Raw genomic sequence first — 14,754 nt, forward strand, 5'->3', positions numbered from 1 at the left:
TCATTTCGAGGCCCTGAAATTCTTCCCCTTCCTGGTGATCTATTCTCATCATTGACTCTCGGATGAATACCCTGTTTCTACAACTATTAGTCTTAGTCAGGACGTCGCCACAAGAATTCTCGCCTATGAAATTGGATCCTACTAACAAAAATGGCATAACCTCTCCCAATTTTATCATGAGCCAATATATAGTGGTCACCCGTGACGTAGCACTATTAGCGTCTACAATCTCCGTTGTATCCTGACACGCCCGTGAGTGCATCACATGCATCCTCTGATGTGCTTTTTCATATCAGCTCCTTTTGTTGCTCTGCGAGTCGATTTGCCATTCTATCAATTATTTTATAAGAGTTCCAGCCGGTCCTCTGTTCTTCGGTCACATTACTCGTCCGACAGTAATATATCGTGTAGAACCAGTCTCTTACACTGAGCGGAAGGAGCCTGAAAATGAGAAAAAGATGTCTTATTATGAGATAATTTGCACGAATTATCTTTATAAGAAATTGAATCACAAGAAAAGAGCAAGAAAAGAACTAAGACGAGCTACTTTTTTTCACCGAATTGGTATTAGAGCTTCCAAAATTTAAGTAAAATTTATTGCAAGTAAAATTTCAGTTGACCAAGTATGCCACCATTTCATGCTTAAAACCCCTCGATACTTGTCGTGAAGTAGCTTCTGACCGTGAGTCTAAATATTAGTCCGAGTCTAAATGTTGCACACATTTTTATCAATTCTGAATGTCCGTTGCATTATTATTAGAGTAGCGCAGGGTTATAGGACATTTCTTCAACGATTTTTTGTCCGCGCTCCTGTTTTTTCCAGTAATTTACGTCCACACGTTTTTTCGGCATGGGAGTATTGGTCCACGTGCCAGTTGAGACCCAAAGTTAATTGGCCCACATTTAAATACAAACGACAATTGCTCACGACGTTTTTGGATGAAAATATATAATGTCTTGGAAGAATGAGGGTTTGCTTGCTTTTTTGTTTTGTCTGTTTGGTCCAACTGAGAATAATATATAGTTGAGAGTTTTGGTAAAAATGGGGGAGCGTCAATTCCATGAGACAAAATTCACTAAAACTCTCTTCACCTCTTTGGTGTAACAGGACTTAATTATCTTTCAAGAACTTCCCACCTTGTCATACCTGAACCGGATAAACCTCTATATTTGCCTGAGCTAATGGTTCTTAGATTTTTCCTGTGTACGATAAGTATCTTGATTTATTTTGCGAGGAAAGATCTGTACTTTTAAAGGATGCCTGTCATTCTTAATACGTTCAATTTCGTATAATACTGTGCAACACCTCTGTTGTGAAATAGTTGCTTCAGGCGCCGCCGTCGCACGGCGGGCGGGCGAGCGGCCAGCGCTAAACGCGCATTGGCGCCTACAAACCTAAGTGGATACTTCAAGCATTGTGCAATGCGTGAGGTATCCACTTAGGTTTGTAGGCGCCAGTGAGCCTCTCGCGCTGGCAGCACGCCGCTCCGCTCTGTTCGGCTTTAACATTTATACTCGCATAGTCAGCGTTTTTTAACTCATGATTTTGAAATGTTAGCACACTCTGCATTGATTATTCTCATTTAAATTTATGGGGAAAAAATATGCATCAATTTATCAAAGGAGAATAATAATATAATGTGTGTTTTTTAAATATTGGTGGTTCCGTGTCAAATTTAATGATTTCCAAAACACTTTAATTTTTTCTTCTACATTTTGTGCTTTTATTGTGCTGCAGCGAGATGTACGCGCAACGAAACGCTCAAAATTTGACGTATTTGACTCTAAAAGATCGATGTACGAATGGGTTAAAACTGAAGATCGCGTGCTTCTTGGCTTTTTTCCCTCTTTTATTCATTTTTGCAGTTTCTGTCGGCACAACTGCGGCTCATTGAGATTAATGTCGCTTGGAAAAGGTTTTACAAATATTTGTTACGTTTTAAAAGTATAAATATTTTCAAAATGAAGTATAATTTTGTGAAGAAAAAATAAAAAAAGTACCTATACATATAATAGGTATATTGTATATTCAATATTTTAAGGATAGAAATAAAACCAAATATTCACCAATGACAATTTAGAAAGATGATTCAAAAGGAGAAAGTAATAACATTTCATTTAGAAAATGAGCAACCATAACACCTCCTTCTCTCTCAGTTTCTCATTTCCATATTTTACATACCGACTAAAATATAACGCTTGGACCAAGTCACTGTTGCTTATTTTATGTGTGGGCGTAAACTAATGGACAAAAAAGGTGCGCGAACAAAAAGTCATTTTCATATTGTCAATATAATTTTACATACCGACTAAAATATAACGCTTGAACCAAGTCACTGTTGCTTATTTTACGTATGGGCGTAAACTACTGGACAAAAAAGGTGCGCGGACAAAAAATCGGTGACAAAATGTCCTGAAACCGCGATTAGTGCAGCGGTGCAAATTTTCCAACCGGATTTTTATTATAATGTAACCAAGTTAAGGCGGCCACGTATAAAGTGCACAGCAAATGCATCAATTTATTAATATTGTGACCAAAAGAGCGCCAGCAGTGGCACCCTTTTTCGCATGTACTCCTTTAGAACGAAATCTTGGTGGTATAACTTGTCGTCTTATGAGTATTGTTGCGATCGCGGCGAGGACACGGAATTTTAAAACGCCTTCAATTTTTTGAATATGCAACACGAACATCCGTCGAGCACGAATAGTTGCATCCAGGAGTGAGAAGCAAAGTCGCGCGTCTGGCGTCGCACTTCCAGAACGTACTGAAGCCGAGACGACGTGTTATACATTTCCGTCTATTTATGGAACGCGATCATATCATATTTTTTCTCATCTTTTGGTATCTGTTTATTTAGCCACGGCTCATTTAGCCACGTGGCGAACTGCAACAAAAATTGTTGCAAATTGTCACAAACTCTAGTTGCTGTGTGGCCAAATGAAACAAGAAAAATTAGTGTGGCAAAATGCAACAAAAATTGTTGCAGTTAGCCACAGTCTTTGGAATGGCCCATCAAATTTAGCGAAAAAAATTGTTATTTATCCTCCCATTTTTATTTTACTGCAGTGTAAGTGATTTTATTAAGAGTCTGGAATAGATTAAAAATTATAAATAACCAATTTTTATGTTAATAATTTTACCATCCTCCACTAGTGACCAATGCACTACTGATTCTACTTTACGCTGAAATACATGAAAATTTCCTAATTGGAAAGTATTCGGAGGAATTATTGACCACATGCGTGCAGCTCGCCTGCCTTAGGTTAGGATAGGTAAGGTTAGGTTAGGTTAGGTTAGGTCAGGTCATGTTAGGTTAGGTTCGGTTAGGTTAGGCTAGGTTAGGTTAGGCTAGGTTAGGTTAGGTTAGGTTAGGTTGGGTCAAGTTCGTTTCGATTAGGTTCGGTAACGCTGCAATGTAGATACGTGGTTTTGTCCTTTGGCCATGTGTCTAATTGCAAAATAATTTGTTGCACTTTGCCACGTTTGCCACACTAATTTTTCTTGTTTCGTTTAAATGAGCTGTGGCTAAGTGAAACGTAATCTCATCTTTTTTTTTCCTGACATAAAAACCGAGGTGTGGCAAGTTCAAAAGACAGTTACACGCCACCGAGCAGAAAGGATTAATGTACTACTTGATTTTCAAATTAATGCAGGGGGCTTATACATTTCGATCATAGAGACAAATTTTTTACGAAGCAGCCCGAGACTGTATGGTAACATGAAAAAAACAAGGGAGAAAACCCGGCAACAAGGCTAAAAATACAACTTTAAAAACCCGAGACGTTTTGACTCAAAACTGAGTCATTTTAAGTCGGAGTGTGATTTAAAAATTGAAAAATATCGAAGAAAAAACGCGAGACCCATCCTTCGATATTTTTTGATTTTTAATTTATTTTCCGTCTGAGAATGACTCAGTTTTGAGTCAAAATGTCTCGGGTTTTTAGTGCTGTATTTTTAGCCTTGTTTCCCGTTGTTTCTCCCTTGCTTTTTTCATATCTTACACATTTTGGCTCACCTTATTCCCTTTTTGCTGGATTACATTGTTTTAAATCATGGCTCTTCACTACTTAATTTTTCATTTCATCTCGCGCCAGTGGTATTTTACCAGTGTCATTGTCCGTCGGTAGTGACTCGAATACCTTTTTTTGTCCAACTGAGACGCTTTAGCGAGGGTGACAACTTTTTTTTACACTCCAGCAATAAATTTATTTTTCCTGCTAATCTGATCGCTAATTTTAGGCAAGAAATTTTTTGTTAGCTGCAGTTCTCAAGAAAGCCCCTCTCGATCAGTTTTTTACAGTAGTCTGAGTGATCGAACGGGACTTTAGCAACTATCTAAGGAATCATTACGAGAATTTTTCGCTTCAGGGCTAGGCATTTGTTTAACAAAAGGGTTCATTGTCTTACTTGAGCAGGAGGGTCCAGAAGTAATGGTGTTCTGGGATGGTGAATTCAAATTTGTTTGTCACGATACCATTTATCGTAGCCTCTGCAGCCTCTTCGACAGAAATTGGTGGTATCCTTTAAAAAGAAGAGAAAATGGAAAAAAGACGATGTTAGCAATTTGAGTACTGTAGCGCACATTTGATCATAATTATCTATACTGTAAGCTCCGAGACCTCCTAAAATTGCATATCTTGTAACGCTTAGTTCCAGCGTTCTACCAAGCCGATTTTCATGATTTTTACGGCTATCGACAGGCAATTGGCTCTAAATGAGGCCATTTTATTCAGATTTTGAAAATGTGACCCAGGTTTTTTTATATCACGTGGGAAAGTTGCGATTTTTCCCATTTAAACAATCTAACTTTTTATTTTATGTCATAGTTCGTTTGAGCCTTCTACTGTGCCGCTTTCCATGATTTTGCGGCTATTGACAGGCGATAGTTCCTAGATAAGCCCGCTGTGATCAGATTTTGGAAATAGGACCCAGGTTTTTTTTTATGTAAGAGTAGACCCGAGGGCTTGGAAAGGGGGGCAAAATTTGAAATTTCCGCCAATAAAAAATAGCGGGAATTTCAAAAATAGCGGAAAATTGAACTAATTGTAAGCGGGAAATGTTGAATCTTTGTCTACTTTTAGTAGGGTAAGGTAAGGTAAGCGAATTGAAGGTATATGCTTATTTCCTACAGACTATATCCAAGAGCGGCGAAACGCTCCGTTCCGTTCCGTTTCGTTTCAGTCTTGGCGTGAAGTTTGAAATAAATGCCGATTTTTTATTCGATTCTTATTGGTCCAATCACTCCCGCCCAGAAGGAGATTGGACAAATGAGAGTCGAGTATATGAAAATATTTTCATTTTTTGGTCGTTCTTTTGTCGGAGCGAGCCTACGAGAGCGCGAAGCGCCCTCTGGGGGTTGGGCCGCGTAGCGGCCAGGGGGCAGAGCCCCCTAGTAGTATATATTTTTTAAATTTTTCTTTACTTATTTTTTTTAAAATAAATTTTGATCTCTCTTAATTTCTTTTGTATATCAAGAGTATTTGTTCTTAAATACGATAACATGAAGCCACGTAACAAAAACTTTCTAACCTTTATTAAGGGATATGAAGGTCTAAATCAATTGGCTAGTTTACACATATTGGTATTCCTATGAGTGTAATATCACCATCTTAATTTTGGCGTCTTCTGTGAGGAGATATTTAAAATAATATTGCCGTTCCATCATACCAAAGCTAACCCTTAATTTTGGTCGTACGATTTACTACAAGAAAAGTGATTTCTTTATTATTTCATCGCTTAACTTTTTAATCATCTATCAGTTGCACTTTTTAACATGCCGTGGATATTGTCGTACCATCCGCCAACCGATTTTTTCGTTTCGACGATTGCAAACCTGACAAAATTCATTTCTGAAGGCTTACCTAAGATCCCAATTGTTTGAAGTCGAAATGCCAGTGCCGGAGTAGATGTAATACGGACAAACATTCGTGACCACCACTTTGTTGTTCGGTATGTCTCGCAAATCATCGCGTAACGAATGCATCATACCTACATGAATACAAAACGATCATCTTACTTGAGGCTACATAAGTTAAGGGGCGTGGAATGAACCTACTCCTTTTTACGAACATACTGAACGAAATGGACCGCAAATCAAAGAGAAATTAAGGGCAGAATCGAAGGAATCCAAGAGAAAGGAAGCAAATCACATTTTAGGATGTAGAATGAGTTATAAGTAATGTTTTAGTCGACCCAGCCATAATTTATCCTGAATAAAAATTTAAAGCTAGGAAAACATATTATGAATGTAGAAGTAGGTGTTGATTTGAACTTTATCGCTGATGGAGGAATATATGTTCAGTTCGATCTTAATGTGACTTGGTTTCTTTCTGTTAAACTCGGAATAAGTTTTCTCCTTGAGTATTCTAAGTAACTCTCTCTTGGTATACTAATTTTTAGTACAGTACCATAAAGAGCTTGATGCAAAAACGGCTTTTTTCGCCCCCCCTCTAGAAGTTCTTCAGACTTTGTCTATTGATTACTCATATTTGAGCGCTTCTTTTCCCAAATTTTCAGACCCCCAAAAAATTTTGGGGGGAAGCTAGGCGGGGTGGAAGTCAAAAGCTGTGAACCTCGATATCTCTTGAACAAAGAAAGATATCGAGGTCTGGTTTGGACAGAAAATCGTCTAAAATTGCATTCTTTAAGATTCTAAAGGTCGAAATCCCGATATCACATTTTTTAGTCAACATATGTGCTTTTTTCCAGTTTTTAGGTCTAGAAAATTTCTTTTAAACGAAAAATTTACAAAGATCTCAATTTTTTATTTGAACCAAAACCAGTTTTTTAAATTGTTCGTCTTTTTCCGCATCCAACGAGTGGTCCATTAAGCTGGAGAACCAAACGGTTCCGGAGTTATGATCGATTGAAGTTTCAGCTCAACGCGCGCCGACCGAAATTTTTTACCGATACTGTAATTTCTGAACTCAGCGACCCTCAAGCGTCCCTAATAAAGCATTTTGCTCAGTTTGAAAATTCAATCTGATCTAATAACAGTCAAATCCGACTTTTTTGCGCGCGAAAATCGGTCGGCGCGCGTTGAGCTGAAACTTCAATCGATCATAACTCCGGAACTGTTTGGTTCCCCAGCTTAATGGACCACTCGTTGGATGCGGAAAAAGACGAACAATTTAAAAAACTGGTTTTGGTTCAAATAAAAAATTGAGATCTTTGTAAATTTTTCGTTTAAAAGAAATTTTCTAGACCTAAAAACTGGAAAAAAGCACATTTGTTGACTAAAAAATGTGATATCGGGATTTCGACCTTTAGAATCTTAAAGTATGCAATTTTAGACGATTTTCTGTCCAAACCAGACCTATCTTTCTTTGTTCAAGAGATATCGAGGTTCACAGGTTTTGACTTCCACCCCGCCTAGCTTCCCCCCAAAATTTTTTGGGGGTCTGAAAATTTGGGAAAAGAAGCGCTCAAATATGAGTAATCAATAGACAAAGTCTGAAGAACTTCTAGAGGGGGGGGGGGCGAAAAAAGCCGTTTTTGCATCAAGCTCTTTTAAAAATCATCGTTAGAATCCGTACTAGGAGAAGTCCGGAAATATGTGCCTTATAATAGGCCGAACTCCACGATGAGATAATCATTTATGCGGACTAGCAAGTTCTCTATTAGATTTGGAGGCAAATTTTTTATGAATGAAACATTTTAGAGCTCAAAATATTATTCCTGTCGTGATTATGCCACATTTTCCCGGCTTTTGCTTCGCGATCCTCTCTTACATATGAGACAAGATATTTATCCATTCTAACAAATACAATTGATTTTGGGTTACTTTGTTCTAGGTTAATATTGTCGTATCTTTAAAGTCTTTAAAAAACTTTGTAAAATTTTGATATGCTTATGTTTGAAATATCTTTTTGTTGTTGTTTTTGACTACCGCTGAATTTGATTTTTTCACACTCTCTTTCAACGATTAAGTATCGTGCTTAGTCATGATATCGAAATTGCAGCGCGTAATGAACTTTAAGCGTTTGAAACAGAGTAACAACTGAATCGCATTTTAAATTATTAGAATGTATAGATGCGCCGACACGTCTAGTTATTCATTCGAAATCACTCCACTTTTAATCGAAAACTTGAAGGGGGAAAAAACTTACCCGTCACAGCCCATTTGGAAGCTGTGTATGGACCTGTCCTTTCAACCGAAGTGAGAGACGCAAGCGAAGATATAGCGACCACTTGTCCGTGGTTCCGTTCCAGCATCCCGGGCAGGAATTCTCGGATCATCTGAAAGCAGGAAAGTTGGTATGTTTAAATTGCCGAATTCTGTAGTAGCTACACCCTCAATCGGCTATAAAATGAACTTAAGGTGATTCGATGGACGCCATATATTGTGTCAGAACGGCATGCGATATATCGCATCAATTGGTTCCAGTTTTTCAGCTACTCGTCATTTTTCTCCAATTTTGAGATCGCAATTCTGTTTTCAGGAGACCAAAGCACTCACTTATCAATTTTAACAAAGAAATTCAACGTAATAAAGGCGTGGTTTTTTTTTAGAGAGAGTGCATTCGAGTGCAGTTTTGATATCAGTATCGAATGCGATGTTTTCTCTCTGAAAAAAACCACACCTTTATTACGTTGAATTTTTTTGTCAAATTTGGTACATGAGTTCTTAAGTCTCATGACAACAGAAGTGCGATCTCAAAATTCGAAAAAAATTTCCAGTAGCTGAAATTATGGAATAAAATCGATGCGATTTATCGCACGTCGCTCCGACACAAAAAATGGCCTCCATCGAATCACCTTTTAAAGGGACTTCTTAAGGCCAAGAAAATCCGCATAATACATCATACTCCTTAGCGATCTTAGCGTGTGCTCTCAGGGCTTAAATTTGATGTGGGGGGGGGGGGGGGGCATAATGTTGACAAGAAAGTCTTGCGGAGGAGTACAGATTCTTATCAATTGTATTTTGGCTTTTTTTACGTTCTTAATTCGTCCTTTTATCTGTGCAGGTACGATTCTACCATCATCGGCATTCGTCCAAGAAGCAGACACGGAGACAATGCAAACAATTGTCTTTTGGCTGGCATACCCACCATTTTTGCTGGTAAGAAGCTCTTATGCCACAATAAATATTTGTCCGCAATCTATGTTGCAGTTGAAGATCGTTTATTTTTCACCTTTGAATTTCAGATCAGTCAGTTTGAGTTTCTTCTGAATCCATTTTTCTAAACTGATTTTGACCAGGAATTCTGAAATCATTTATTCGGTCCTCGAAGTCAAACCAGCTCCAAGCGGTAAAAAGTTGAAGATATCGGTGAAACTTGCGTCTTAGAAAAATAACGTGAAGAATAATGTGGACTTACTGCCGCTCGGCTCTCTTACTGCTTAAATAGGATCAGGAGAATTTTGAAGGAAACGCGATTTCAGTGTTGCCGGTTGCCGTCCGTCTAGAAATTTAGGAAAATTAGGGGAATTTTTTCATTGAGATACTATTTTGACTTAAAGTGGCGTTTTTTGTCGATTATTTTTTAATTTTTAGTTAAAGAAATGTTGTTTGGTTATTTAGTTAACCTTAAACTTTACGATACCAAAGAAACGCTTTTTTAACTCAGAAAAACTGTCTTTAAGTTAAATCTGCACGAATTGAACTGGAAAAAACCAAATTTTGTCGATAAGAAACGACGCTTCATGTCAAAATAATATTTCAAGAAAAATTGTTCTCAGTGCTCTCCGGCCATTCTTAAGGCTTGTCATCTTTTAACTGGCATCATAATGCCTTTTTTTCTCAATTTGATTTCGAAACAAGGACATCATGTCCAAATTTCAGCGAAAGTCAGCGTTTTGTTTTTTTCTTCTTCTTCTTCTTCCAAAAAAATTGAAAATTTTGTTCGAAGGTCAAGGAAAGTCGGGGAACCAGAAAATTTTTTAGCCAGGGAAAAACAAAAATAGGGAATTTGAAGATGAAGAAATTATGGCAGCCCCGGATTTGGAAAATCTGGTCGTTATACTGCTATTTTCGGTAAAACGACGCCCAGTGGCTCGAGTCAACTAGAGAGGTGGGACATGATATTCTTGTCTAAAACTGCAAATTTTGATGTCTATTTCGTCACATTTTTTTTAAGGAGTGCATCCAGGAGAAAATTTCATGAGGAACTCAATGGAACCCCTATTAGAACCTCAAAGTTTAGTGTACACGGAGTTTTAAGCGTTTAAACTTCCTAAATTTTATCCGATCTCTCCTATTGATTCGATCCTATGTGCGAGCAGGAGCGTAGCTAGGAAATTTCTCTGGGGGGGGGGGGGGGCATGGGACCACCTCTCGTGGTGAAGAGAGCGGGGGAGGGTGAGGAATGAAGGATCCCGTTTTTCTGGGGGGAGGGGGCACGAGATTTCTGGGGGGGGCAGGACCCCCCTAGCTACGCCCATGTGTGCGACAGGAGAATCCAAAGTCGAAGCGTAAGGACTTACCTTAAAATGACTGATGGCGTTGACCTGGAAGATACCGTCTATCTCCCGGTCCTCGAGTTCCCAAACCCGGGGTCCGGCGATGACGATGCCCGCGTTGTTGACCAGGATATCGACACGCTCGAAATCGGCGAGGACCCTCCGGGCCAGCGCGGCGATCTCGGCACCGACGCCCAAGTTGGTCGCGTAGGCCTTGGCCGTCTTGGGGTGCTCCCGGTTGATCCTGTCGGCGACCTCGTTGACGGCTGCCTCGTTGATGTCCACGAGGGCCAGTCGGCAGCCCGTCGGCGCTAGCCGCTCGGCCAACTCTCTTCCCAGACCGTTCCCGGCTCCCGTGATCTGCATCAACCGGGAAATCGAGGATTGGAACGTGGAGAGACAAGACTAGAGCACCTGTATAGCGAGAGTATGGACAGATCGCTTCATGGAGGGCTTAGGGCCCAAAAGTGCAGCCACCCTTCTAACCAACTTCTAACGCACAAAATTTCACTGCCAGTCTGTAGATTCCAATTCTAACGAAGATGGCTAAGAAGGTACATAAATGAGCGTTCTTCCACAAAAATGAGTAAATTTATGCAAAAACTAAGTCAAATACGTGCTTTATAAACGACGGTTCTTAACAATAGTATTAGTAAATCGTTCTGGGTAGTTGAAATTCATAGGTTGGCTGCATTTCTCGGCCCTAACTTTATTCGCGGAGGCATCGGTGAAGGCCTGATGGATTTTCGGAGTTTCACATCTGTCTATACTCTCGCTATACAGGTACTCTAGACAAGACATGAAGACGAATAGGAATGAAGATTACATTTCTGAGACAAAGAGAGACCCTCAAACCCCCGCGAAAAGTGAAAGTTAAAGTTTCCAAGTGTCGCCAAGAGGCTACATATAGAGGAGGATCCCTCTCTGCTATGTTACATTTTCATCAATGGAGAATTTGCATGCAAATTGTTTATTGCTTCATCTGAAAGTGCTTTAGGTGATTCGATGGACGCCATATTTTGTGTCAGAACGGGATGCGGTATACCGCATCAAATGGTCCCATTTTTTCAGCTACTCGTCATTTTTCTCCAATTTTGAGATCGTAATTCTGTTGTCAGGAGACTAAAGCACTCACCAATTTTAACAAAGGCGTGGTTTTTTTAGAGAGAAAACATCGCATTCGATACTGATATCGAAACTGCACTCGAATGCGATGTTTTCTCCCTAAAAAAACCACGCCTCTATTACGTTGAATTTCTTTGTTAAAATTGGTAAGTGAGTGCTGTAGTCTCCTGAGAACAGAATCACGATCTCAAAATTGGAGAAAAATGATGAGTAGCTGAAAAAATGGAACCAATTTCTGCGATATATCGCATGCCGTTCTGACACAAAATATGGCGTCCCTCGAATCACCTTAAAGAGCTGATTTCACAGTATTTTTTTCTAATTTTTCTCTGATGTGGGAAATATTATAGAGATAGATTTAAAAGAGAGAAAATGCACCACCTAGTGACGTCATCTGGTGGCATTTTACATTTAAACACATGTATTTTAGCAGATTAGGTCATTTTGTCATATATTCTCCAATAATTGTTCAGTTCATGAACCAAGGATATGCTCGTGTTCAGTTCACTCAGTAGTTTCCACTTAAACACGAAATCCATTAAATTTCAGACACCTGCACATTCTCTATTGCAAAAATTATAAACTGGGATAGACCGGGGATTTTGGGGCACTTCAGGGGTTAAACGGAATGAGAGAGGGAACAGAGAGGAGTTCGGGAAAGAGTTTATCAAATACTACGAAAAACGGTCAAACTGTGAAATCTTTATTCCCGTTTGTGACATCTATGAACCGACTTGTCTTAACTTTCCTTATAATGGGACACTATGTTATAGCAGGGTTGCAAAATTTGGAGGACACCCGTCCCCAGTAAAAATTAAATGTCATCGTGATGTTGAAATTATCATTCGCGGCATGAAGGGATTTCTTTGAAATTCGTGCATGACATTTCAAAGAAATCCCATTAAAATTAAATGTCATCGTGATGTTGAAATTATCATTCGCGGCATGAAGGGATTTCTTTGAAATTCGTGCATGACATTTCAAAGAAATCCCATTAAAATTAAATGTCATCGTGATGTTGAAATTATCATTCGCGGCATGAAGGGATTTCTTTGAAATTCGTGCAAGACATTTCAAAGAAATCCCATTAAAATGTTCAGCTAGTGGACATCATGAGTGGTCCTTCATTTAAAATGTAAAAAATTTAAACTGAAGGAACTGTCGTTGAGGATATCAAAGCGTTTGCCGGAATTTTTTAATCGTATTTAACACCTCGGTACATCGCATTAACTTTTAACAATAATAAAGGAATCACTCACCAAAATAACCTCATTTTTCAGTGATTTCTTATTGGAAGGTAGCATTTTTTTAATCAAAGCCCAAAGTATCATCGGTATCATTGCCGTTAAAAACCATATCGACTGGAATATCAACTTGGTGAAATCTCTTGGCAATCGTTGTTGTTTGCTCATGTTCCCAGCTTTCTTGTGCAAATTTATTCAAAACCTAAAAAATTTGTGAAGAGTTAATTAAGAGATCCTTCCTTGTAGGTATACGCTATTTTATGTCGACTTAAAAATGTGCTTTGAATAAAATACGTTTATTATTTTGAAAGAAATAAATCGGTAATGATAGAACAATGCTGCAAATAATTAATGGTGAAACTATGTGAAACCAAATATCTCGGTTTGCGATGTTGCAGATCTGCATTCAAACTGTACTTTCTTCATTAATAATAAGTAATGATCGGTAATGCACAAAATTTATTCATATATTTATTTCTCTTTCAAGAATTTTCTCTAAAAACAAAAAGTTTAATAGATCTTTTAAAGAACATAATAGGGTGGAAATTTCAAAGCACTGCTATATAGATAAGGTATCTTGTTGTCTCATCATCAAAAAGCTTTATAAACGCACGAAGTATGTAAGTACACTGAAAAACTGCTCTCTTTTTTCGTTCTCGCACGTATACATTGGATATCGTGAAATGTCTCCAGCCCCTCTTTTAACTAATTTTTGTGCGCAAGGACTTAGAAAGATACAACGTGAAGTGCAAAGTTTATTCTGCAATGTACTCAAACTATTTGAATGTAGCATTCTTTGGGAAAATACCCATTTCTGGAAAAAACTGAACGTAGGCGAAAATTCTCCTTCGACGGAAAGTGGTTTTAATCTGTTCCCAAACATAATCTCCCAGCCAAACGTGCCAATACGTGTAAAATGTAATAAAAGTTGCAAACCTTAAAGTCGGGCTCTTTTCAAAAGTAACACGGATTCGTGCCTATCTTTTCGGTAGAAAATTGAAGAAAAACAGAGCACAAAATAAGATCCATAAATTATTATATAACTAATATAATGGGAAGGACCCTAAAAAAAGACACCTCTCCGCAATGAATCGGGATTTTCTTTATTTTTTCTGAGTTGGGTCGTTTTCAATGTAAGATATTTCATTTAACGTTTTCTCGATTCCACGACGAGGGGCTTTAGGTGCTTTTATACGGGGCTTTTAGCTCAAAATGTGAATTTGTAGCCTTCGTTCCGATACATAGCTCATAAATAAAAAGTTTCGAAAGCGTAGTGCGAAAAATAAGTCCTGCAACCACGGTAACGATAAAGTCTTGCTTACCAAGAGTATCAGTAGATGCTAGGAAAGAATCCGAGAGTTATTTTCATTGAAACGCTTTCACTGGATGAAAAACACCTCTTCTCCGCACGCACTGACTGATGGATGAGCATTAAACGGCTATCTTCTTGATAAACTAGTCTTGAGTCCGAAACGAACCACAAAAAAATTCACAATTTCTTCGCCACGCCTTCTTTCAACGATGAAAATAAAGAATTGACCTTGTGAAGTCTCGTTTAAAATGTGTTGGAATGTTTGAATTTTAATTACAGATACCTTCTTCGCGACTGTTATCAAATCATTATTTGAGAAAGAAAAGAGTCGGAGCTGAGTCATTATTTATTCCGAGGAAGAAAGCATAAAAAAATTGCTCAGCTTTATATATAAAATAAATTGAACACTCAAGCAAGTAATTACAATGCTCGCAAAAAAGATATGAGCATCCAAAGTCGTCATTTTTTTCTATATACCTTCCCAAGAAAGGCCTCTCTGAGGGGCCGTTCATAAATTACGTAAAGCGCCGAGGGTGGGGGTCTAGTGCAGCGCTATAAATGCATCAAAAGGAGTGTGAGAGAGGGTAGTGGTCTACCAACCGAGGGAGGGGGGGGGGGGGTAAATCAGTAACGTGCATTTTGAAATACATGGACGGATCCTTTAATTGAAC

At 38.5% G+C, this 14,754-nt stretch overlaps 2 protein-coding genes across 3 annotated transcripts in view; one reads left to right on the forward strand and one right to left on the reverse strand.

Moving 5' to 3' along the window:
- LOC109035413 (alpha-1,6-mannosyl-glycoprotein 2-beta-N-acetylglucosaminyltransferase) overlaps positions 1-14,754 on the forward strand; it is a 79,502-nt gene that overhangs the window by 12,376 nt on the left and 52,372 nt on the right. The window contains exon 1 of one of the 2 annotated variants that reach the window (XM_072299490.1): positions 8,968-9,062. The exons of the other annotated variant lie outside the window; for it this stretch is intronic. The gene's annotated coding sequence lies outside the window, so the exon portion shown is untranslated. Of the gene's footprint in view, positions 1-8,967; positions 9,063-14,754 lie in introns of those variants that run through there. 2 annotated transcript variants of the gene reach the window in all.
- Positions 260-14,483, reverse strand: LOC109035415 (short-chain dehydrogenase/reductase family 16C member 6). Its single transcript, XM_019049037.2, has 7 exons — positions 14,094-14,483; positions 12,787-12,973; positions 10,427-10,762; positions 8,110-8,239; positions 5,863-5,989; positions 4,409-4,522; positions 260-441 (listed from the first exon to the last, which is right to left on the reverse strand). The coding sequence occupies exons 2-7, from the start codon at positions 12,937-12,939 to the stop codon at positions 288-290; spliced, it is 1,014 nt and encodes a 337-aa protein (XP_018904582.2). The 5' UTR covers positions 12,940-12,973; positions 14,094-14,483; the 3' UTR covers positions 260-287.

The sequence above is a fragment of the Bemisia tabaci genome, chromosome 4 (genome assembly GCF_918797505.1).
Source record: "Bemisia tabaci chromosome 4, PGI_BMITA_v3".
Lineage (NCBI taxonomy): Eukaryota > Metazoa > Arthropoda > Insecta > Hemiptera > Aleyrodidae > Bemisia > Bemisia tabaci.

Bases quoted from the DNA above. Each gene is read 5' to 3' on its own strand.
- LOC109035415 (XM_019049037.2), bottom strand. From the start codon at position 12,939: ATGAGCAAACAACAACGATTGCCAAGAGATTTCACCAAGTTGATATTC. The intron at 10,763-12,786 runs GTGAGTGATTCC...CGGTTGATGCAG, and splicing joins TGAAAAATGAGGTTATTTTG to ATCACGGGAGCCGGGAACGG. The intron at 5,990-8,109 runs GTAAGTTTTTTC...GTATTCATGTAG, and splicing joins TTCCAAATGGGCTGTGACGG to GTATGATGCATTCGTTACGC.